The 16,787-nt window shown below is 42.7% G+C and overlaps 1 protein-coding gene across 4 annotated transcripts in view; it reads left to right on the forward strand.

Moving 5' to 3' along the window:
- Positions 1-16,787, forward strand: part of fcho1 (FCH and mu domain containing endocytic adaptor 1) — a 61,727-nt gene that overhangs the window by 1,894 nt on the left and 43,046 nt on the right. For all 4 annotated transcript variants that reach the window (XM_085386995.1, XM_085386998.1, XM_085386996.1 and 1 more), the window contains exon 2: positions 14,013-14,063. In XM_085386995.1, the coding sequence (XP_085243121.1) occupies positions 14,037-14,063 (27 nt within the window). In that variant the 5' untranslated portion in view covers positions 14,013-14,036. The remainder of the gene's footprint in view (positions 1-14,012; positions 14,064-16,787) is intronic.

Genomic DNA, 16,787 nt, shown 5'->3' on the forward strand with positions numbered 1-16,787 from the left:
CATTAGAACGGATTGCGTTTGATTGCTCGCTGTTCATTCGCTCACTAAGCTGCGTGTTTTCACACCCCCGCACCGATCTCTGCCTAAAAATCTGATTGCACATGGACCAAAAGTTTGATCTCGATGTAGAAGGACGCGTATACTGGTTTCAACATAAATGACGATGCGGTCTAAGTTTGTCATTTTTATTAGGCCGTTTGATGTTGTGGGTTAATTTTGGTTATTGACGGTGTGTTTCTTTCTGGGAGTCTTAAGGTCGGTATGATATCTAGATTCATGCGCACTGTGTTCGGTCAAACTGCTGGCATCATCATAGATTGAGTCTTAAATCAGCTACGTTGGCATTCGTTGAGTAGTTGCTTGTGAAGATGCTGATGTTTAGCTGATTATGTGACGAAGGCTTATATCACGGCGGTTGCAAAGAATCTCTGCTCTTCCCACGGAGTCTTCACTCTGTGTTGAAGGTCAAGGTCATACTTGTCATTTTAGGTGTCATTTTTCCAATTTTAACCAGAATTGTTACTCATCCTTGAGTATTGTGTGATTTTTACTGAGCCCTGCACACAGTCATCACCTAATGGATCAAGGTGAAGGTCACGCTTGAAAATTCATAGTTTCACATAGACTTGGATTCTGTTAATCAGAGACAGATGGACAAAAGTGTTTCAATGAGTCGAAGTTACTCAGCGTAAAAGCCTGTGTGTGTGTGTGTGTGTGTGTGCGTGCATGTGTGTGCATGTGTGTGCGTGCATGCACACGTGCGTGAGGAAACACTGCATCTTTCAAGACGCACACAAACCTACAGATGTTATTACGTGCCTGGTAAGGCTTTGCAGTATCTCTGGAGCAGCTGAAGACAGAAAGTCTGTCTGAGTGCTGGACAGGTGCTGTGCAAGATGGATAAATATTGTACGGTGACACAGTTCTGCCACTGTTGTGTTTTCCACGTATAAAATATTTGACTTTTCGTGATTTTAAGTCTGGGATTCACACGAACCGTCTCTGCTGGTCTGCCTGGCTCCGTCTCCTTCACTGATGTCACTGAACAGTGAATAAGTTGGCAACGCGAGTTCTTCTCGTCATTGCCAACTTACCAGCTGTGTTGCTACATTTAGTCCTTTCACAGTTATTTTATTTGTTTATTTATTTTTGTTGTTGTTTGTTTTGTCTAAATATTACGTACTGCTGCTAAGCGAAGCACTTAATACTGACCACTGGATATAAAAATGCCCTGATGTATTCACATAGTGGTGCTCCAGGACTGATCATTACAGGACCGTTTGGAGAGCTGTTGGCTAACAGGTGATTTCTGTATTTACAAGAGGTGGAATAACCAGACACCACACAATATGATATTATTGGGATTTTTAACATTTTCCAATATGATGATTAACCTTCCTGTTCTATGGGAATATAAGCAGAGTAACATCAGCTAGCTTGAGGTGATTCCTATAGACCGGGGGGAGGCAACTCCAGGCCTCGAGTGCCGGTGTCCTGCAGGTTTCAGATCGCACCCTGGGTTAACACACCTGAATCAAATGATTAGTTCATTACCAGGCCTCTGGAGAACTTCAAGAAATGCTGAGGAGTCATTTAGCCCTTTAAATCAGCTGTGATGGATCATGGACTCATCTAAAACCTCCAGGACACCGGCACTCGAGGCCTGGAGTTGCCTACCCCTGCTATAGACTGATGGCAACATGTTGACAATCTATGCATCTTACAATTTAGACAGTAAGTGTTGAAAATCTTCAGCTCTGTCTCTGAGACTGATTGCATTCGGTCCAAGTCAGACACCATTATTCGTGCAATCCCCTCGTAATTGCCTTTTTATTTATTTATTTCTGTCCCGTCTCTCACCAGCCTGGTTCTGCCAGAGGTTTCTTCCTGTTGAAAGGCAGTTTTTCCTTCCCAGTTTTGCCAAATTTTTTCCCCAAGGGGGGTTGATCTTCACCTTACACTATAAAGTGCCTTGAGGCAACTGTTGTTCTGATTTGCCACCATGTAAATAAGATGGAATCGAACTGACTTAATCAAAAGGGGCCATAAGTGTGCAGCACCCTCAAGCTTGGGACAAACACGAGGTCACCACAGGTTGCAGTTGGTTGGAGAATGTGAAGAAATCAGGCAGATATCATTTCTATTTTATTTATGTATCTATTTATTTTGTGTAGGTGGAGGGAGGCTGCTCTCCCACTTGCACTCGCGTGACTGAGCCGTTAGTTTACTCTGAATTAGAAGGTCGCTTTTTCCAGATAAGTGTGTTGTACGTTTTTTTTGTTTGAGCCGATTTAGTGAATGTTTGCTCCGCTAATGTTATCTGAGGAAGGTGGTGCATGAGATGAGCCTCGTTTGTAGGATTCCCAGTGTCTCTGTGTATTTTGCAGTGTAACAGCACAGCAAACGCAGTAAAATTGTTGTGGGAGACCAAAAGCATGGGCACCTAGGGATCATTCCAGGTGAGATATGTAGTAGTTACTGGTCATTATCTATGCAGCCACAGCGAGTGAGTAAGCCGGCCACCTGAGAAGATAATACAGGCAGTGAAAAAGTACCCGAACCTCTCATGACTCCCTCAAACATTGCTGACTCGCACTTTCTCTCACCTGCTGCACACAGCCAATTACTGAAGCACATACACTCCGTTACAACCTGGTATTTCCTCCTGCAGGCAGAAGAGGACAAATAAAAAGAGCTCCCTGTTCTGCATTTTAATTTGGAAGCACCAGATGCCTGCACTGAACTGATGCTTTAACCTGTTTGAACAGTCCTTCGGCTCGACCTTTCAAAAATGCTCATGTGCACACAGAGCCACACGATCAATTATACATGTGTGTTTTCATATGTAGGCTGGAGCACCGCAAGGCCTTCCCTTGTCTTTGCCAAGCAGGGCAAGACCTTGAGACAGGAAACAGTCGAGTGAAGCTCTTTTGTAATAAAGAGAACACTTTCAGTTCTGAGCTGCTCTTTATTTTACAGTAAAATATTTTATGTAAAATATTGTATACTTTTAAAGCAGTTGGAGTTACATGTAAGAAATTTGAATGAAAGCAAGATTAAAATAAAATAAAAAATGTATCTAAAACCACGACCTGTGCCTGAGGTCACGAGCGAGTCCAGCCAAGCTCCTCTTGTAGCAGATGGGAGGGTCCCGAGGCAGGATGGAGGACTGAGCTCGCGCCTTCGGCTCTCGCCCGGGTCTGTTTCTGAGCGCTCAGCAGAGCGAGAAGAAGCATTGAATTAAAATAAATGACAGGAACACGGAGAGTGACTTCAATTTAAGATTATTTTAATTACTTCAGATTAAAACTAAAATCAGCCACCAGAAGGGAAACTCTGAGTCAGTGACAGGTTGTCTTTTCATGTAGTTTAGAGTAATACAAGTGTATTTATTGGGCTGTTTTATGTGTGGTGGTGGTTTAAAATGTTTCATTTTTCCGTTAATGAAGAAACGTGTCGAGCAGTACAACTAAAAGTTGTTGGTTGCAGGAGGAGGAATTTACTCTTTCCTGTACCTGATACTGTAAATATGTTTTTAGCTGCTGATCAAACAAAACAAACAATTTAAGGAGTGGTAATCCAAGACAAAATAACTGGTTTTCACCGGGACTGTTTGACTATTCTTTAAAGATCACCCGACACCCCGGACTGGTCTCAGATGACTGAGCGTAGTACCACACCTGTAATATGTGCGCTTTAACTGGTACAGTTTGCAATATAAAGGAATATTACACCATGTCACCTAATCTTACCAAGTCTCACGTGCTTTGCGAGTGTGATACCGGGTACATAGTAGACCAGCGGTCCCCAGCCTTTTTTGCGCCGGTTTAATGTCAGATAATATTTCCACGGACCGGCCTTTAAGGTGTCGCGGATAAATACAACAACATAAAATGACCACGACAAAAACCGTGGTATTTTGTAAATATAACAATAAAGGCGAATTCACTTTGCAATTGTGTAACTTTATTAGCAGCGTCCACCTGAAATGTGCCAACAACACTGACAGTAACGTCCTCCTCTCTGCCCCTTAATGCTCTCTGGTCGCTATGGTAACGGGTAAATATTTCTTTCAAAATAAGACGCGCAACTACAATGCGGCAAAAGACCCAGGGAAACGGAGTTAACGTTAAAAAACCCTGAAAACCATAAATTTCACACCCGAGCCTCAACTCTCGCGGCCCAACACCGGTCCACGGCCCGGGGGTTGGGGACCGCTGTAGTAGAGGACTCGCATTTCTTTTGATAAATGTCCCCAAAGTGTTTCTAGATGCTTTCCCAGCAGCAGTAGTACTGGTTTTATATACATTTTTATTTTTTTGATAGACAAAGCTTTTTTAAGTTAAGATATACTCTTACATGTAAAGATTTGCTGCTTTTCTTTGTTTTTCGTTGCAACCTTAGGCTATAAAGAAGCAAAAATGACTCAATTCTGACTAATTTACCCTTCAAAGAGTCGTCTTGTCACCTCCACTGCTGTCCTTTTAAAGAGCACTTCCTGAACGCCGTATGTGAATTAGAGGTGGGAATCACCATACATCCCACGATACGATATTATCACAATACTTAACACACGATACGATATTATTGCAATTTTTAAAAATATTTTGCGATATTCAGATTCTGTACATAAAGGTAAACTTTATCAATATTCATTTTATCTAATATCAAAGTCTCACACTCAGTCTTTCTCTCAGTTCAGTCAGTTTTATTGTTGACAAACTGAACGGTTTGTATTACAGTCTAGTCCAACTTAACTGAATGCAACCATCTGGTACAATTACAGCTATTCTGAACTATGCAATATGAAAACTATGCAGCCCCTTCAGCAACTGAAGAATTTGAAAGTAAATTAAAACAAAATATAATTTTACATTAAATAAAAAAGTTTTAAACATAATTAAAATAAAACACGTCTTAAATTAAAATAAGTAAACTGTCATGTTTATTGCTGCCAAAAAAAGGTTAAACACATTTGGACAGTGTCAGGATTCTTGCTCAGAAAAAGGATCAACGTGCTCTGAAGTCAGAGCACAAAAACCTTTTTGTAACAAAATATCTATTTCTGCCGTCCCTGTATCGATACATTATTAGCAAACAAAATATCACGATACTACACAGTATCGATTTTTCCCCCCACCCCTAATGTGAATATAACAAAAATAAAAACGCCATCTTCTCTAGCCGTGCATAGCGCTCGATGAGCGGCTCTGGCCTTACGCAGCTGGTCGTGCCAAGCTTAGAAGTGATGCTCGCCTGGCACGTTGTCATAGACTGGACTCGACTGGAGCTGTGTGCTGCAGTAACAAAAGCGCATTCAGGCCGGGACAATGGGGAGCTGACAGCCCGGGTTGTGTTTATCACTCTGCTTTTTCTTTCGCTGCTTTCCTCCTGTTTATTGTGTTTGCCGTCTCTCCGCTTCTCTCTTCTGCTCTCGGTCGTTGCCTGTGCATACGTTCAGCAGCGTTTGTCACTGTAAGAGAATAGCTGTGCACAGTGTGGCTTCGTCATTAAACACAGGGTGTAATTCTGTCACGGTAGTGACAGCGATCTGATTGTTGGGTTCAGGCTCTGCTTTAGCACACTTTTGTTGACTCATTTGTTTGGTGGGCAGCAATTTGTGGGTGCTGAGGTAGTTGTCTATAATTGTAGCAATCATGTTTTCTTATAATAGACCAGCAATGAATCACCAAGAGGATTTTGTACGTCTGTAAGATCACGGTCTCATGTGGACAATTGATCCAATCTTTCAGCCTCAAGAAGCAGCCCGGCTGTCTGTTTTTGTTTTGTTTTTGTGATCAGTCACTTTAATGAGTTTGTTTAAAGGATATCAGCAAGACATGAAAACGCTCATTGCAAATTGCCAGAGATTAAGCCGGCATGCTGAAATACTAATGCCCATACATTTTCCATTTGCAACAAATCCTAATAGTCCTGAAGGCGGCCCAGCATCCGAGCACGTCATTTGCTTGAATGTTTATTATTAGACTCATAAAGTTAAAGCAGTCGGTCCAACGATGAACTTACGAAAAGTTCGTTTTGTTTTTTCAAGTAGACGTGAAATATTTTTTTGGTTTAAGTTTCTCAGAAGTACGAGGAGAGTCCCAAAGTCAGGTCTCCAAAGACGTAGAGAAACTGTTCGTACGGCTGTTGGCCCCACTGTTGTGATTGGTCCTTCCTCCCAAACAAGCATGCGCGGCTTCGCTGGGATGCTCAATCTTGAAAATGGAACATCGCGCAGTTATTTTGATTTTTGAACCAAAAAGATGATGAAGCGGTTGAAATTCATTGACAGTTAATGGAAGTATACGGACAGCTATGCATGGATGTAAAAAACTTTGCAAGTGTTGTAGAGAGTTTACAGCCTGGTGTCATAGCGGCATCCTAAAACTGTCACAGCGTTTACAAAAATGATCGACCGAAAATAAATAATTCTTCAACCTTTAAAATGATGCAAATATGATAGAAAATAAACAGTTGTTTTATTTCAGGAAAAAATAGGAGACCTTACTTTTGGGTTCGCCCTCGTAAATATATTGTTGTCATAGACTGTATCGTGCAAAGGTTTGTGGTCATTTAGTCATCTCATTATTCTTGTTATCCTTACTGTAAAACAGGAAATCTCTGTTTGTTTCTTTGTCCACAATCTCCTCCGACACAATCAGGATTTGAGCTACAAACTTGGCACTGGTACATTTTGTGGGCCCTTCATCCATGCAAACAATGACGTTGCGACAGCTCCCTACCATTTTGGGTGTGAGCACTCAGTCTGCGTGATAATTCACCAAGGAAAACCTCCACATCAGAGCTGCTGTAGGACAGAAGAAGAGAAGTGAGAAGCAAAGTTGTTCTGTCAGAAAGCTTTTAGCGACATGTTGGTTTTTTTGCATTATGCCATTTTAATTTCACAACATCGTCTCGTTTATATCGACAAAAGCTGAATGAGGCATCTTATAACATCATCGTGTTATAATGTGATATGTGTTGCGTACTTGCGTTCATACAACGCCTTATAAAAGCATTGAATGTCATGGTTTGCAGCATCAACAGGCCCAGCAGTACTGCAGCATGCTACAGTAAAACTAACCAGAAATGTTATGAATGAAACTCTTGTTTACAGAGACTCTTTAACATAATCCAAGTTTATCGTGTTTATATCATAACTGATCATTGGAAACAGCCTTTTTTATCAGGTCAGCACAGCTGAAAACTGTTAAACTGCTAATCAAAGAGTGAATGCATCTGTATAGCTGAGTATCGGAGCAGCTTTCTGGGTCTCTTCTGTCTCATTGCAGTTTTAAAACAGGAACCGCTCCTCTCACAGAGCCCCCCCCCCACTGTCCATCAATCAAGAGAAGTGTATCAGTGTCTCTGCTGTGATAAATGTTCTTGTCTGTAAAAGTAGTAGTACTATTGTTGAAAACTTCCCAAATTAATTATTATTTCTCAGAGCAATTTGTTTTAAGCTGAAACTCAACCTACAAAAGCAAATGCACCAGACAATTTCGACCGTTTTTAGTGTTGAAAAGTCAAAGTGCTCATGTTAAATTAAAAATGTCCCTCTGTAGCTGTGCGTCCATTAGAAATGTGAAAAGTTCCTTTGATCAGTAATTGTTCTGCCTCTGGATGTCATGGAGCTGTCCTGGTTGACACTCCTCTGTAACATTGTAACAACAAAAGGAGGATCTGAGCGTGTGCTCACATTCCTCAGCCTCCCTTTAAGGTCTTTGCCAGGGTGCTGGAGAAGAGATTCCTTCAATCCGGGGGGGATAATGCACTTTTCACGTGGTTGTGCGAGACCGGGCCAACTCTTTGTCCACTCGAAGATTTGGTGGACAGAATTTCGAGGCACAGCCAGTAAGCAGAGGGTTTCTGCTTCGGTGGCCTTGGGATGACCTCTCTACATTTTGCTGATGATTTATCAGACAGAGACCTCCAGCTAGCACTGGGGCAGTTTGCAGCCAAGTGTGAGGTGTTGGTGATGAAATTTAGAAGCTCCAAGTCTGAAACCGTGGTTCTCAGCGGCAGAAAGGCGGCAAAAGTTTCGGTATCTCGGGTTCTTGTTTGTGGGTGATGGATCATAGATGGTTTGGTGTGATTCAGCAGTGACGGACTGTGCTGAAGAGGTAGCTGAGTATAAAAGCAAAGTGGTCAATTTATATGTCAGCCTCACAGAGTAGAGCTGCTAAAGTCTGCGTTTCTCTGCTTAGGCTACAGCTCACATGGCCCTAAAGGTGGTAGACTACGCGAGGAAATAATTTTTGGTATTAGCTGATTAGTTAATGAGTTGTTTCTTCGGTGCTTATATAACATGTAGTCCCATTCCACGTGTCATTCTGTTAGCAATGATGAAGAAAGTAAGTGGGGGAAAAAATACAATCCAAAGTCTGAATATTTTGTAATGAAACTCGATTTTACAGGTCAGTGCCCACAGGTTTGATATGATGGAAGGAAACATCCACACTGATGTCTCGCTCTAAATTACTGTCCTCAGTAGTGAGTCATCCCATTGGCAGATGTGGCAGAGCAGTGCTGGAGTCTGTTGGTGGCGGTGACACAAAATGAGCTCTCCTCCACACTTCACCAAATCAGGTTTAAAACTGATAGCGAAGGACAGCGGAGCTGCTCCGCAGTGCAGCCGACGCCGGTCGCTTCATCAGTTCGGTCCGCCTGCCCATGTCCTCTCTCACACTGCGTCTCACATCTGCACTTGGGTAACAGCAGTAAGTCTGACTGCTGTTTCTGGCAAATGAATTCACGCATTTGTTCATTAGAAATAATTCTGGTGATTATTTTCGAGACAACATTTTCCTGTCATTCCCATTTCGTCCAGTTTAAAAGCCGGTGTTATTAAGTCTCGTCAGTATTCAGAGATTATAATGGTTTCTGTTTCTGATTGTACAACTCGTTTGGTATTAATAGATGATGAAAAGCATCATTTTGACACCTTTACTGATTGCTTCCTTCCCGTCCTTCAGCTGTTCGAAGGTTTGTTCACCGATCCGACTCTGTGCTGTGGCTCGTTTGTTTTATCTTTTAGTCACACTACGTGTCCTTTTTCTTCCTTTCCTCTGTTCCTTTGCCTCGTTTTTTAACACCTGCTTTGCTCCCAGAGCTTGTGACAAATGCGCCTCCTCCGAGGTTAGCAGGGCATCTTTATTTTATGCTCAACTGTGTCATTACATTTAACCCAGTTCCATTTTTATTTTGCTTTTTGAGCCAGATGAGGATGCCGGTGTCTGAAAGCGCGAGGAGACACGTGGGGACTCGTTCCTCTGTCCTCTCAAGCAAAGGAAGGAGAAAGGCAGGTGGAGGTGGTGAGGAGGCGGGAGTTTGGGTTGACCTTCCCTTACCCTCCTTCCCTCCTCCCTCCTGTCAGAGAGACGTCTGCTAGTAGAGCCATCGCTGGCAAAGGGAAAGGAAATAAAAACTGAAATGCTTAGTATGGGCGGAGAGGATGCATCATTTATATCCTGCTGTGGGTAGTTCTTGTTCCTGTATGAGACCTTATTTCATTCCTTCCCATCTGCTTTTTAAAGGCCTAATTTTTCATGGCAGCCGTCTGCGTGTTGTCAGGCAGTGTGAGGGTGGCAGAAGACGAGGTTAGAGTGTTTTTAATTGATAAGGCTGCATTTCCTCCCTGTGTGGCTGTTAAAGATATATTTTCCTCCTCGTGTTTAGTTTTAGTTGCATTGCCTGTGTTGCCGTTCTGCATCTGCTCGTCTTCGGCCTGCAGTGCCAACGCCAAAAATAAGGGTTGATCGGGTGTGTAGAAAACAGAATTACCTGATGCCGATGAAAGGCCGTTTGAAGTTCTGCCAAAAAAACATTTCTAAAAAAAATTTCATCGCATGTTTCTCAGAAAAAGGCATGTAAACGGTTTCAGTGCGTTTTTAATTGGTGGATAATCAGTCCAATTTTCAGAGTAAATATTTGTTAATTTATATATTATTACATCACATTTTGGGTCATTTAGACCAAAATACTCAATTTTGCTCTACATGGGCCTGATATCCAGTTACGAGGACGTTATGCTGCTACTGTTCTATCAAGCTTGTAAACGAGTATCCTCATATGTGGCTCTCATTTTTCTTAGAAACAAAAATTAGGTAAAAAAAATAAATCTGGTAATTCTTTGTTTTTACATTCATCAGGTCCCAATCAGCCCAAATATCAAAGAGAAATTAAAACTGCTGCTGTGGAAGAGTTCGTGTCTCAGGAGGTTAAGCCACCTTTATTGTCCCAAAGAGCAGGACGAGATTGAAGGAATCTGAGAACATGAGCACCGTTGCCTATTTTTGAATTTTGCCACATATTTTGGTGCAATCCTCCAAGATAATAAAACACTAACACAAATAAATTAAAAATATTGGATGCAGCAGATCGTGATATTGCTGTTAGTTTGGTTTGACTATTGCAGATCCAGCGGCCTAATATTTAACCTAATATCACCTCGGCATCAGTGACCAAACATTCATATTCTACAAAGTTTGGTTCGTTGAGGGGAAAAAACTTGGAAACTGTGGCCCAACTTTAGTGTTTCACACTATGAGAAAATTTGTATCACAGTATTTTTTAAGACTGTTGCTTCATAAAGTCGAAGGAGGTTAGAATTAACATGATTTCTGCATAATTGAGCTTTTATAAATGTATAAGGACTGTGTGGAATAATAACGCTCTTTAATGGCAACATTAAAAATAAAATAAAACCACATGATTGTTCGACATATGACTACAACGTTGGTCCTTGACAGGTGGCTTCTTTTGTTGCTAAACAGAAAACATTTGGCCCGTTGGTGTCAATGTTTCCACAGCAGAACTTCACACGGACACGTCGCTCTGTCAGGAAAAACATCCGTTAGATTTGCCTCGCCTCGTTCCCCTTGGCGTTTGTGGACGAGATGCCAGAGTCTGATTTTATAAAGCCGGGGAACTTGCAGACAGCAGACGCAGCTCCTGTCTTTGTCACAAGTTTCTTTGATCCATCTCTGGTCTCCTGTTGATCTGCCGCTACAGTTTGCTCAGCTGTTCACAGACTGTCGTGCTACCTGACTGCCTAGCATTACCCAGCATGCTTTTCATTAGTGAAATGTTATAAACGTGCGATGATCTTATATATTTATATGATTTTTAGGTTTAGAACCATTATTGAGGAGGGTGCACAGTTGTACCTCCTCTCACTGTACTCTACAGTCCTACTAGTATCCAGTAATATAAGTCACTCGAGAGGACACAGAGGACTTTTGCCTTCTTACTGACATGGTCAGGTAAAGCTAAGGTTTAGGCCCCGCCCACAGTGGACACAAGACTGGTCAGTGAATTTTTTGCAAGCTGTGAATAGTTGACGAGTGGTTGCTGGAGGTTGCTCGCAGTGACTAGTGTGAAATGATTTGTGTACGGTGCTGCACTGAAAACCTTGCGATCGCTGTGGTTGCCAGCAGACTCCTGGAGTTGCCTGTATTTTGCACGGAAGATGCTGACGTGTCTGCAGACACTCGTAAACTACTCGCTATTCTGCATTGAAACTGCGAAAAGTGCGACGCCAACCAGAAACGGTGTCTGCTCACCTTCACAATAAAAGTTTGAAATGTGTGCACAGCTTTTACTGTGAAGGCAAACGGTCTCTGTTTCTGGTTGTTTCTTACTTTCTCCAAGCTTCACTACAGTCTGGAGAGAAACTGAGAAGTGTTTGTACAAGTCGGCAGCTTTCAATCCCGGGTGGGTCCGGTGGTGCTGCACCCTGCTCAACACGACGCATTCAGTAGATGCGATCAGTGAAACTTTATCGATATGTCATAAGAAAGTGTCAGGCGTGAGTCTCACACCCACACTGTGACATTACAGCAACTCACGTTTCCAAATGTCAAGCGTTTAATCGGTGCATAACGCGTTTCAGCATGTTCGCTGCTTGTGCGAGCAGTCAGTAGATGTTGCACATGGCAGGACCAAAAACTGCGCCCACATTTATTTCCTGAATAAAAAATGATCTGGAGTTTGAGGAATCAGGGTCACAGAGTGTCCCACTTCTTCCCAGGGCTCTGTTTGCCCCAGAGCTGATTTCAGCTCAACGTTTAGTTGGAACCAGGCGGAGAATGCTGGATGTCAGCTACTTCTATACATGCCAGCACCGTGGGTATGGTGTCTTTGTGCCTCTGCTTTGTGCTGCGTCAGGACTGTGAGGATTAGAGCTAAAAGTATATGTAATTAACTCAGATCTACGAGCAGGTTTCGGTGTCTTTGTGACGCGTCTGTTTTTATCTGGTGTGCTCCCTTTGCCCCCCTTTCTGCTTGCCTAAAAACCATCTGGTGCTCTGGTCAGATCTGCCGTCCCGCTGCACGGCTGCCGTGGAAATCTGCTCAGGCAGGATTTATTAGTAGTGGGTTAAAACCTGTAAAATATTCTGACAACGAGGACCAGCATTTCTCTGAAAGGTTAGGATATCGTTTTATAAATATCGAGGTTGGCCAGTGATAATCATTTGAGGTACTGACGAGAAGTTGTTGGGTTTTTATTAAATAAATTGATTGATGTGCTGGTGTATGACCTCCACCGCTGACTCCGCCCATATTAAAGGCCAAAGATGATGAATCTTACGGTGGCAGCGCTGCAGTAGTCGGTCATTAATCATCTTCAGGAGTTTGTTTGGTTTCCACACTGTACAGCAGATATGAAAATATTGGCAAAGTGTAGTTTCGCTGGAAATCGATACACTAAGCATTGATATCAGTCGTGCAGCTGCTGCTCCGCAGTATTTCCGTCCCTCCTGTGGGCTCTCCTCCTCTGCCCAACACAAAGCTGTCTGCAGGCCTCCAGTCCTGCTGCTGAGCTAATTACTGAGGTGTGAGGAGTTTCAGGTGTGTGTGTGTGTGTGTGTGTGTGTGCATGCACACTCTAGGGCTTGCTGTGTTGGTTTCTGCATGTGTGGCTGTTGTCTTATGCCAGGTCACCAGGACTGAGCTGAATCTGTGCCAATAGAAGGAGAGGGCTGTTGTCAACACACACACACACACACACACACACACACACACACACACACACACACACACACACACACACACACACACACACACACACACACAGTCAGCAGAATAACAGATAACAGGAACCCTGCGTGAGCCCTGGGGAAACTCTTGCCCCATTATGGATTCTCTTGCAAAGGGCAGGATGCTTTGTGTACACGTTGCATTAAAGTGTTTGTGTTTCTTTGATATAATTGTGTATGCAGGGGCTTAAAAGGTGCATGTTGCTCTGCTGCTGCAGTGCACTTCCTCCTGTCACCAGCAAATTAAAAATACACCTCTCGTGAAAACGCTGGACGCACGACAAGTCGTTTTAAGCTCTGAGGCGATGGGGGTCACATGTTGTTCTGATGTCGTGCGATCTTTGATTTTCCTGTTCGACCGCTCGCACAGACGTGCGTTGGCATGTGTGACAGGGCTTGTGTGTCGGTAATAAATTGTAATAAACTGTTGCAATCCAGAAATGTTGAGCAGATAAGCAGAGTGTTTGCTGCATGCATGTTCAAACCTAAATGCACCAGTAGCTGTGCTGCGATGAAGTGCAGCACATGCACGTCTTTTTTTTTCTTCTTTCCGTGGAGGTTACCTTGGTCTCTTCTGCCTCGTTCACTCCATCGATCGCTCTCTCTCTCCTCCCCTGTTCTTTCCTCCCCCATCTCTCCCGTGTCACCCCTCCTCCCTTCATTCTCTGAATTTATCCTTTGAAGTCATCTGTGAAGCTCCTCTCTGCTCTCCCTCAGGAGTTCCCTTCCTACGCTCAAAGTGTCTCAAGAGTTTCTACAAAGCTGGACTTTGCTGAAATCGTTTACATGCGTTTTGCTGACACTTTGATAGTTTGTCACAGGGCAGAGGAGAATCTTTGACATTTCCACATTTTATAGAGTTACAAAACATCCTCTGGGTCATTTTCCTCTCCAGCATGTGGAGAGAAGGGGGGGAGAGAATCTAGACGTCACACTTTTCTCTAATGCGGCTCTCCCTCTTTCTTACAGATTGCTGTGACGTTCTGAGTGAAGATGGCATTATTTCAGAACAACTTCTGGGTAAGTGTCTTGAAAACCTCTTTAAATGGAGTAACGCTGCAGGGCACGTGCAAAGATCTCTAACTGAACTTGGTCACCTGTGGTAGCTGGATCACAGCTATGACTGACCCAGCTTCTCATTCATATTCTCCACAGACAGTCGTGCCTCTCTGTTGTGCATCAGGTACAAACAGGAAGTGCTTGTTACCAATAGATACCAGTCTTTTATTTAGATCTCAGCTTTCAAGCAGTCTCATTTAAATTCTGCTTCTAGGCTGAGATGATGGTGATGAATGGCTTTTAACTCGCAGTTACTAGTTATTATGTTAAGACTTTATGTATTTAAAATAACTGTTATGTGGCAGATGCTGTTGATGGGCATCAGTGATTTTTGGCAACTTGGTTTGAGGAAACTTATTTTATTTAAAAAACACATTTTTCTGGTGAATGTCAGAGATTGCAAGTTGAATGACTCTCCCTGTCACTTCTTTTCATCTGTTCTGCATTTCCTTTTACTTTTGGCTGGTTTATAAAGAAAAATAAAAGCTTTTCAAACCCACTTTAAAAAAAAAAAAAAAAGTAGCTATAAATATGTTTGTCCCAGTCCTGGCGATTTATCTGTTGGTGGAAAATCAAAATCCAAAATCTTTGGTGGGAACCTGAATATTTTTATATGCAAAAAAATGCTGCAAAAGGAAAAGTCCAGTTATGTTATTTCCCTTCAGTCTTCACATTTCACCCGTATCTGTCTTTGCACACAGAAATTAACGTGCAGGCGTCTGTGGACACGTCTCTCTTCAGATAACAAGCGGCAAAAGTCGCCCACAGACGTGCTCCCGTGCAGTCCTCCAAAATCTAGGTCTTGTGTCTGTTTGCGAACCACAACTGTGCGAACACAAAAACTCAAACGCTTCGTTTAACAGATTCCCCGAGCCGGTGCCAGGTGTTTACAGCGTCTCGCCTTGTGTGTTCACCGCCACTAACTATACATCATGTCATGAGTCATCCTCTAACATGACATGTAAGAGGAAAAAACAGGGTAATTAAAAGCCTGACAGCGAAAGGATTCATAAGCTCGGGTTAGATTACACTCGGTTTTGCAAGTATTAAAAAAACTAGTATGACTAATTATGGCATTAATTGGCTTAATTTCTCCGTGAATAACGGCCTCATTAGTAGTCTTACACCAATGTACGAAGCACAGGAGTGAAAGTCTCCCACATGCCTCTGTGACTTTGTCAGCTGACAGCTTTTTCCTTCTCTCTTTGTCCTCCTCTTTGCTTCTGTCCCAGCCTACCTAGTACATCTATTTCAGGTGTGCCCTAGTTTTTGGCCTAACAGACAGAAAAGTTTTGCACATTGAACTAATATTTCCAGACTTTCAATTAAGGTGCAGAAGACACAGTTTATAACAGAGACTCTCGAAGTTTAGTTCATTGAGCCGACATGCGGTTTAGGGCCAGAAAAGAAAAATGACCCATCTAAAGCCACTAATTTATAGCTCCAGAGAACCTGCACGGACGGGGGAGTCCAGTAGTATAGTTAACTGTAGCCACACCCCTTATTTCCTATCATGCCTCATTTCCCATCACTGACTTAGTAGTCAGTTGTCTGTTTTATGTTTCAGTGCAAGTGATTCTTCAGAGGAAGCTGGTTTTTGCTGATGGTTGGAATCTCTGTGCGGTCACACCACCCATATTTGGAAACTGTATATTGGTATTAAACAGTATTTTATTTTTGCATGCAGCCTTATTACTGAGGCAGTTTGAGAACCTCGTCATTGAACTTCACCCCATGATGAGTAGGGATGGGTATTGAAACCCGGTTCTTGTTGAGAACCGGTTCCCACTGTCTCAATTCCTTGGAATCGTTTGCCATTTTTACAAACGATTCCCTTATCGATTCCAGTCGCCCCGAATGACGTCACCACGTTGCGGAGCGTCATTTACCTGGCAGGAAACACGGCGGCTCAAACGCTCAAAAGTTTGGTTTTACTTTACGAGAACGGATGACAACAGGGCAACTTGCAATACTTGCAAAGTAGAGATTTCATTTAAGGGAGGAAACACTACGAACATGCAAAAGCATTTGCTCACAAACACGCGATGACCTTACATGAATGTCGTGTTTTTAATTCCGCTCCGGACTCGTGAATCTCAACCAGCAGCAGCGGTAACGTTTGCACGTCCTCTCCCGTTAATGCGGCAGGTCAATAATCAACAACAGTGCATATTATGTTAGCGTGATCTGCCTTATTACAAAACCATTACTGTGCATTTAGTGACCATGATGAGAGAGACAGACAGAGTCTGGCTCAGATGCTGGCAGTTCTCGCTGCAGTCTGCCGGCAGCGTCTCCTTTCAGGCCAGGATAGACGAACGTCACCGAGCAGTGACTCAGTTTGTGGTCAAAGGCTTGCACCCATTTGCCACAGCAGATGATTTTCAGTAAGTGAATGTGTTTAATTGTAGGCAGGGACATTACTGGATATTCTTGTGTAATTGCTACAGAATAATTGATGTTATACTTTGTTATTGCTACAGAAGAATATTTATTTTATTATTTTACATTTACATTTTGTTTTCCTGGGGACCCTGTGACACCCCATTGAAGAGCCGTAGGCTGGATCTCTTAAGATCTCACTGCTGGGTTTGTAAGGCCATGTTACTCCTACATTTCTATCTTGTTCAAAGAGAAGATAAAAAACAAAGTTCTGAGCTGATCGACCTTAGTGTTCTCCTTTTT

Source organism: Rhamphochromis longiceps, linkage group LG17 (assembly GCF_057381845.1).
Source record: "Rhamphochromis longiceps isolate RC_006_pf linkage group LG17, R_longiceps_female_GT1.1, whole genome shotgun sequence".
In the NCBI taxonomy this organism is placed as follows: domain Eukaryota; kingdom Metazoa; phylum Chordata; class Actinopteri; order Cichliformes; family Cichlidae; genus Rhamphochromis; species Rhamphochromis longiceps.